We start from the raw sequence: 9456 nt of genomic DNA, 5'->3' as shown, positions 1-9456 counted from the left end.
CCCTAACTAAACTAAAGCAAAATGTACACAAGTTACAGTATTAATTTATCTCTTTATCGAATACAGGCCGTACTTAATAAAGGCTTAACTAATGTAAGGTCTAAGACAAGTTGACTTTATAGATTTCTGTGTCTGCGATTATAAATCTTTTGTATTATTCTAGAAATCTTATATTTAAAGAATTAATATTACAATAAAGATACTAATTTGACCTCATATGTTTTGCATGTCTCTCCTAGTTGTGACTTATTATACATACTCACGGAAAAAATAGTTGGTCTGATGATATCACTGATCATAATTTTGTGGCATTACTGCACGTTATATATTTCAGTATCGTATAATGGAGAACAACTGTTAGAAATTAAAGTATAATAAGTAACTATTCGCTTTCTCATCTATTAATCAAACCAGAAACGTTTATTTACATCACTAGCATACGAAATGCACTTTGATGGATGTACGATGCTAATTTATTCATTGAAGCTTGTAAGCAACTCGCCTGAGGGGCTGGATAGATAGCAAATTCAAGTTTGGACTTCTTGCCATAGTCCACGGAGAGCCTTTCCGTCAGTAGTGAGGTAAAACCAGATCCAGTACCTCCTCCAAAGCTATGGAAAATAAGGAAACCTTGCAGACCAGTGCACATGTCGGCGAGCCTGCGGATCCTGTCCAGCACAAGGTCAATGAGTTCCTTGCCGATAGTGTAGTGACCTCGGGCATAATTGTTAGCGGCATCTTCTTTGCCTGTGATTAGCTGCTCTGGATGAAACAGCTGACGATACGTTCCAGTCCTCACTTCGTCTGGAGAGCACAAATAAATTATATCAGCATTTTTTAAAACTTTAATCTGAAGCATACACAAATTAAACAACAAAAAATATTTCCTAATCACAGAGCATAAAATACAAAGACTTACTTACAAACTGAAATAATGTATCACGGTTTACGTATAATTAACATAAAGTAGTTAACCTGTCCAATAAAAATAGTGGGTTAATGGCAGTTCATAAGAACTATTTGACAATATTAATACAGTGGCGTAACGCTACAAGTGCGGGATGTGGTGCAACTGGTGTCATGTATAGCACCTATATATTTGTTTCACAACAAAGTCCTGACCGTTCGAGAATATTGCTATGAGGAGACTTATGATTCGATTGATATAAAAAAGTTTGTCCTGGGAGAAATATTCGTACAGTGAGCTTGTTAAACGATGTAGAACCAAAGGACATAACGCTTTGAGGAAAGGAATGTTTATTGTTCTCCATTGAAGCAACGTCCTCATCCACAAAGTGAAGGCTACAGTTACGAAAAAGAACCCTCCATCTTAAAAAGCCGTAGTGATGAAGCTGTATGTTTCTTCGAGATTAATAAGTCAATAAACCAAGACCAAAAATGGGAAACGGATTACAAGCTCGATGTTTATAAGCTTCCAGCCATACCTTGAACACAGTTGCTGTTTCCACCAAATATGGCCGAAGAAACTGGAAATCACCACAATATCATTCAACCAAGAGAACTAAATCCTCCATTGTAGCTTCAATAGGTTTTGTGGCTTTAATCTGCTTAGGTGCAGTCCTGGAATCCAAAGTACAATTCAATAGATAATCCTTCTCAGGAACTTGTTACAATAGAAATTGCGGTGTTGAGCAATTGTGTGTAATCACAGCCATCAGACTGAGTACGATCTACGACAGAGGAAATAGTTTCAAGGGCAACATATGACCTGAAACATGGTTCCTGCAAATTGTAGTTAAACCCTTATGGTAATGCTTACCTACAAGTAATAACTATCTAATACCTTGTACTTGAGAAATAAATGTTTGCTTTGACAGAAGTTTGTGACGATTATATGCAATACTATTATATCTTCAGCATCAATGATGCTTTAATGCACACTACTGTAGTATTAAACTAAGCTGTTACTGTTGTCTCCACGTAGTTAAGGGTTCACAAAACAGAAATATAACACGCGGTAACAATTCAATTAAGAGAAAACAAATATGGCCATTACATATTTGTTAAGGAGCATGAATGAGGTAATGGAATGAATCTGTAGCTTCGGACTCTATACAGCAAAATAAAAATAAGAGAGTAAATGACAACCTCATATTTATTCCGAACCCAGATACATGACTCCTCGAACTTCAATGTGATAGCACAATGAGTATTGGACGTATCTGCTACGACGTGGAACCAACAGTAACAGGTAAATCTAATTTTATCTGGTAAATATGTGCACCGAGTCTTGTTTGTAGACGTGGAACAAACATACAAACAAGACTTGGTGCACATATTTACCAGATAAAATTAGATTTACCTGTTACTGTTGGTTCCACGTCTACAAACAAGGCTTGATGCACATGTTTACCAGATAAAATTTTACTTACCTACTACTGTTGGTTCCAAGTCCACAAACACAGCTCGAGGAACATGTTTACCAGCTCCAGTCTCTGAAAAGAATGTATTGAAGGAGTCATCACCGCCACCAATGGTTTTGTCACTAGGCATCTGTCCATCGGGCTGGATTCCGTGCTCCAAGCAGTATAGTTCCCAGCATGCATTGCCAATTTGAACTCCAGCCTGGCCAACGTGGATACTAATACACTCTCGCTAGAAAAAAAAAAAACACCACCGCCATCTATTACTCAGGTTAAACGCAGTAAAGCACCAGTGTACGACCTGTATCAATCTAATTATTTTGTCGTTTATGACGAACGTTTTTTTGTATGTATATATGTAAAGATAAGGCAGACACGATGTGATTGAAATGCTATTATATATATTCTTCTTCTCATACAAACTAAGAAAACGTATAAAGAAAGTTGTGTTTAAAAATACAATAGGCCTAATACTATCGGCTTTTGATAAATATCATTGATTTTAATCATGTTTCACAGCATAAATCATCCACACAATAACAATTATTACAACAATTGTTATATTATTATGTATATAATTAACAATGTTGTCTGTTCCTTTTTTTTTGTTACCTATTGTAATTCCTCATAATTTATTTCGGGAAAAATAGTTATTCATATTTTCAATGAGTATTTTCATTTTATGTTAGAGTATTTATCATGTTATGGACTAAGAGATTTAAGCTCATTTTTGTTATGAAAGCTGACACTTTGCTACTTGTACAATTAGTGTTAGTAAACGATCGATTAATAAGTAAACTCACCTGCAAGCTGCAAAAGAAACTTAATTCAAATCAAACTATTCTTTAGAAAAAAAGGTTCGGTTGCACCAACGTTAAACAACAAAGAATTCCACAACTTTTTAACGCATAAGCGTTTTCTTTTTTATACGGCAGGATATGGTCTATTGGTTATTGTGCTCGAGCTATGAATTTGAGGGTTCATGGATTGCATCTCACTGCCATAAAAACCACATTTTGGGGGCGTAGGTTCAGTATAAGAGTGACAATCAAATCTTATTATTAGGTACAATAGTATCTCAAAGGTTGGCGGTGGATGTTGCTGTGTGCAATTATCCTTTTATGTAGCTTCGAAAATTATGAAACAGACAAAGAAAGTTATTTTTTATCATTGGACTGTTTTTTATTATTTCGAGTGACAGCGACATGTGTATGACCAGTTCCTGGTAAAGTGTGGGGTGCGTTACAGTACGTATCATTTTATCAAGGAAGTTTACAAACAATGGAGTGACCTCTCGAGGGGGAAGTGGGTAATCAGCAAATGGCAAAAAAAGTGATGAACGCGTAACCGATTTACACTTAATAACATTTTTAAACTAGTACAGTGTAAGCTATAGCAAATTATCCAGGATATTTCAACTATATAAGCAATTGTTATACGTAGATTTAACCCTTGGCTCTCCCTGGTGGAATGATCATCACTTTCAATTCACGTTCTGTTTCTACTTGATGTTTTAATTGTGTAAAACTCAACCTACAAGAGTATTTCAAGAACAAGTCGACGAGGATTGTGATTAAGATTCAAATATTTCACGATTATGTGTATGAATGGTTGGGCTGGTTGGTGAAAACCCTGAGTTTTATTATTCTCTCCATATTTCGCTATTTTTAACATTTTGATAAGGTTCTTTTGTATTCTCATCCAAACACTTTCGCAGAGCCAATCAAGCTATGACAGTTTACCGTGTGTAGTTTCTGTATAACTAAGGCCATTTGGTTTTAATAAAAATTAATTATTTAGATAATTCTATTTTTAGACATTGGCTTATGCATAAACTAGTTACACTAATATTGGATGCAAATGAACCAACTTTATAGCACGTAGTATACTAATTTGACTCGTTATTATAAAAAATATATAATTTGGGAGAATACGATGCCCTCTTTGTTGTTTTTTTTCTAACCTAACTGTTGATATGATTGGTTTATTTCAGAGTTTTCATGTAAAGCTATATGAGGGTTATCTGCTTACGCATAGCCGTCCTTCATTTGAAATTGATAGACAAGAGGGAAGGCAATTAATCAACAGCACCCACCGTCAACTCTGGCTTGCGCTAGTCTTGTCTGACCGAATAATGGGGTTTGAACATCATTCAAGGTTCCAACGTTCGGAGCGCGTTTCATCAGCAATGGGCTGTAGATCACAAATCTCCGGATTCTCACTCAGAGCACGCGCTCAATGATAATGTTTAATTGTTATGATATAATCCCAGCTAACAGTCAGCTGACTTACTGTAGCGGTGCTTTTTCAGTCCTCCTCCCAGAGGCGGGCGAAGGCAGGTATGTGCAGAGTTTCTAAGTTTAAATTTCTGACAAGCAATTTGTTATGGTTATAGAGAAGGGCTTAATATGTCTTATGAACCTATTACTGTCAAGGTTAACCAACCACGTTTGTTTGACTATCATCATTCACGAGTTATACGCGTGTTCAGTGCAACTCTTGAACAAATAATGTGTAATTTTCTAGGTGAATTCCATACACACTAAATGTGGCTGATGTAAAACAAAAAAAAACATTTGTAACACAGGTATATTTTACTGTAAACTGTGGACTAAGGTTAAAAAAGCTTTTAATGTTTGTTTTATTTTTTAAGAAGCAAATAAATTACATATCTGAGAAAGTTTGTTTATAATTAAGCACAAAACTATACAATAAACTATCTTTTCTGTGCCCACCACGGTATCGAAACCGTTTTTAGCATTAGAAGCCCACAGACTTACCGCTGACCCACGGCGGACGATCTGAGGAAGAACTTGTTTTTTATATGAAAATACATATTGCATCGATATATTTATTTATTATGTAAGATTATACGATTTCAAATCTGAGCTAACCGGTTGTCAAATCGTACCAAAAAGAAAAAAACAAACAAAAAATTGACAAGTCTGACTTTTCCGTTACGCTGTGTGAACGTAGAGTGTAGCATAGCTGGCCAACGCCCTATCTTCGTTTTTTGTTGGAGGCAATTTTCGTTAGTTTGAAGCAGCAACGGCGCAGCAGACGACAATTGTTTTCCGCCAGCAGAAGCAATTATTTTCACGTGGTCATTTCAGCGTGTCCGCCTACCTACCTTCCTTTGTTTCGAAACACGTATAATACGGGCTCGATGGTGCACGTGACATCAACCATGAAGCGTTCTCACGATGACATCGTGCATTTTCCACGTTCTTCAATGTTTTCAAAACTGTTTTTATGGATTCGGTTGCTGTTTAATACAATGCAGCATAGAAGAGGAATTGACTTAAAATACACCCAAATAGTTTTTTTTTGCTATTATTTTCTTTCAGTTCTTGACTACAAATGTGGAAAGGAAACGTTAAGAATGTTCCTGTAAAATGAACACATATTTTACAGTTACCGTTCCATCCCTACAGTAATGTGCAAACGTACGAACAAGAAACGTGGTTTTTCATGATAAAAACTTCCTACTGTGGAAATATAATCATATGTTCTTACACAAAACACCCGATGTTCTGAAATAGCACGTTTGTACGTATAATTTCATACAAACAGTGGTGCCCCCTAAGTATTAGAAGAGCTCTTTTTAACAAATTGATCCCATCCCTAAGCTACAGTTGGAGGTTAACAGCCTACAGACGAAGCTTTATTCTTATTTGTCTTAACTCAAACCTACACAATGAGCTCTCTGCACTCTGTCCACCGCGAGGAATCGTACCTCGTATTTTAGCGATCTGCATCCATAAACTTAGAGAGGACCCACCGGGGAACCTTTAGCGAAACAATGGAGCTATAAAAATGGATGAAATAAACCATTCACAAATTGCGTCATTATAATAAATAAATAAAAAGTGTGGAAATATTTTCTAAAACTTTTGTTTACAAATATGCTTTCAAATTAAAACTTACAAACTTAAATCAGTCATTTGATCTTTTGCTACATATTTGTGGATAATAAAGTGTTCATACATTAAATGAAACATATTTTGTTGATTAATTATGGCCGAAACTGAGGACACGCCTTTGTTTTTCATGTAGTTGAACACAGGATAAAAGGTAGTTGTATTATCTAAATTATCATACGAAAAAGGTTTGTGTAAGAACGTCTGAAGTACATTATGAGTAAGACTGATAAACGACAGGCTTGTCATACATATTAAGGGTACTGGAAAGTAATGTCGTTTGTTTGTTTTTTTACCTTATGAAGTAAAATATCTTTTTAAAGGTGGGTATTTACTTTTCAATCAGTTACATGATCTTCATTTTTGTTAATGACAATGTGCCATCTTCCAATTCCTCGTTGATATAACGTTTGTTTGTTTGTTTTGAATTTCGCGCAAAGCTACACGAGGCCTATCTACGCTAGCCGTCCCTAATTTAGCAGTTTAAGACTAGAGGAAAGGCAGCTAGTCATCACCACCCACCGCCAACTCTTTTACCATCGAATAGTGGGATTTACCGTCACACTGTAACGCCCCCACGGCTGAAAGGGCGAGCATGTTTGGTGGGACGGGGGTTCAAACCCGAGACCCGCAGATTGCGAGTCGAGCTCCCTAACTACCTGGCCATGCCGGGCCGTTGATAGAAGAAAGCTTCCTTTGATACAAAGATTTCTGCAAAAGCAGTTTTGATGTCATCAATATTTCTGAAAATGTTATCGCTGAGAAACTGATGCATAGATCTGAATAAATGGTAATCTGAAGAGGCAATGTCAGGAGAGTATGGAGGGTGAGGCAGGACTTCCCAATCAAAATCTCTGATATTGTTCTGAGGCATTCATGTAGAAAAGGTCTCACATTGTCATGCTACAGAATGACCCCTTTTCTGTTGATCAGTGCTGGACGTTTTTCAACGAGAGCCTGATGCAAACAGTCCAACTGTTGACAATAAAGATCTGTAGTTATATTCTGATTCGATTTCAATAACTCAAAGTGAACTATGCCGACTCTGTAGAAACGTTTGAATTTAAGGTAACAAAAACGACATCACTTTCCGGTACCCCTAATAGAAGCATGATGAAATTTTTTATTCCCACAGTATTTTGTCATTTGGTTAAGATGACTGGTCAACATTCAAATTGCCAGACTCATGAGTTTAAACTTAAGAAGTAAACACACTTATAAACCTAAAATAACGTAAATTGCATATATATATATATATTTCCACATTCCTTTTAATTTGTCCATTTCGGATTTCAATGTGTAAAAACAAGTATTTCAGATTTATATTTTGTCTCTCACAAGAGAACTCTCGTTCAGTGTCATAACTCGTCTGTTGGAATAGAGTGTCAATGAGAGATGAAAGAGATTCTTTGAAACGTTATTTATACGAGTCCCGGTATTGAACGCAAGGCGTTGGCCAGTAACATTTGTGGGAGATAAAAGATAAATCTCAAACGCTATTTTTACTACACTTCTTATTTGGAATGGATAAATTGATGAGAGAAAAAAAATCTGTGTGATTTTCATGATAAATTTTAGGCCTGGTGATTTCTAACGCTTCGCCGGTTTCCGGCGTTTAAACCTTAACATCCTTCACTTAACCCCGCATACGTCATAACGTCTCCACCCTACGAGCTTAGTAAACCAAGCATGCAAGCTTTCAATTTCATCATATACAGAGGACAATATCGATTGTTTTCCCACATGTGGACTGCATGAAGGGTTCTCCCAAGTAGCTATATGCAGGATCACGTGGTCTCGGCTAGTAACTTGCACGTGTAATAATTGATCTGTTTGAAAGTATGAGTCATCAAAAGCACACAGGTGAATGACTCACCACCATTAAATATTCGTGTAAAAACAACTCATTGTCTTGAATTATGTGTACAATATACACAAAACACGGCTTAATTAATCATCTGAACGTTATAGTAAACGATACATCTGGAAACAACTGAAATTTTAATGGCGCCACTACCATCCCGCTCAACATAAATTTTCTCTCCTTCAGAATAATTCCTTCTCGAATCTAGACTTGTGATTCATTAAGACAAAGCATTCTTCATTTCTTGCTTGTAAAGTATCTACCTAAAATCCTTAGAAAATAACGAGTCAAAAGCTAAGCCTATATGTATTTCTAAAACACAATATGTCTACTAACTACAGAACACTGAAGTCGCTGTGTACAAATAAAATTAAAAGTAACAAAGAAGTCAGATATATAAATATTTTATTTGAATTGTTATGGAAACTTTTTCTGCCTATATTTACAGAATATAAAGAAATTTAAATATCATAAAATTAACAAACAAGCAGATACGTAACAATACATTATCAACGTGTTATATGATTCTGAATTACGGGCTATTATATTTGAAAGCTGTTCAATTGTATGTTATGTACGATTTATTTGCCGGTATAAATTCTTTCCAAAGAACTTCAGCGATACAAGTCCTTTCTTAATTAGAACTAGTTTATTCTTTCTCAATACAACTTTGTGATACACAGAATTTCCACAGTCACTTTAAACGTTAACAACCTTTATAACACACGCTATATCACAGTGATTCACACACTTTACTTACGGTGCCTACTGTTCACTTGACTCAATTATCTCTATCTTCAATCTATCTGCATCTCTTCAATCAATCCTCCCGCAGGCTTTATCTGCCAGGCTTATATACTATAAAAGGGGGCGTCCCGAACGCACTAGGAAATTCACGATCATTCGAGAAATGCGCCAGCAGCGTCACGTGACTTCCGCTGTCGTAACAGTATTGAAAATGAAAGCCATATCTTGTTACGCTGTTAAACAAACTCAAATTACGTATTTTACACGTACGTGTATAAGAGCACGATCAGAAAGTTTATCACGAAGTCTTAGAAAATCTAACCCTTAACTCACGCTGTCATGAACTGAAAGATTGTTGTCTACTTATTTCAAGTTTAATTATAAAAGTGATAGGATTTTCAAGTATAGTATCTCATGTTGCTGTTATACAAATCCTAACCTTTTTAAGGCATTTGGTAAGCTGCTAATGTGTGATGTATCAAAATATATTGTTACGTCTCCGTTTGTTAATTAACTTTCCGTAACTTCGTTCCGACGAAAC

The 9456-nt window shown here is 35.9% G+C and overlaps 1 protein-coding gene across 1 annotated transcript in view; it reads right to left on the bottom strand.

Moving 5' to 3' along the window:
* The window catches only part of LOC106463307 (tubulin alpha chain-like), an 18497-nt gene that overhangs the window by 6750 nt on the left and 2291 nt on the right, over positions 1-9456 (bottom strand). The window contains exons 2-3 of the mRNA XM_013923324.2: positions 2394-2616; positions 503-804 (exon numbers count right to left, since the gene is read on the bottom strand). Coding sequence (XP_013778778.1) covers positions 503-804; positions 2394-2616 — 525 coding nt within the window. The remainder of the gene's footprint in view (positions 1-502; positions 805-2393; positions 2617-9456) is intronic.

The sequence above is a fragment of the Limulus polyphemus genome, unplaced genomic scaffold (genome assembly GCF_000517525.1).
Source record: "Limulus polyphemus unplaced genomic scaffold, Limulus_polyphemus-2.1.2 Scaffold1373, whole genome shotgun sequence".
In the NCBI taxonomy this organism is placed as follows: Eukaryota; Metazoa; Arthropoda; class Merostomata; order Xiphosura; family Limulidae; genus Limulus; species Limulus polyphemus.
The sequence above is the reverse complement of the archived record's forward strand: the minus strand, read 5'-3'. Positions and strand labels throughout refer to the sequence as shown.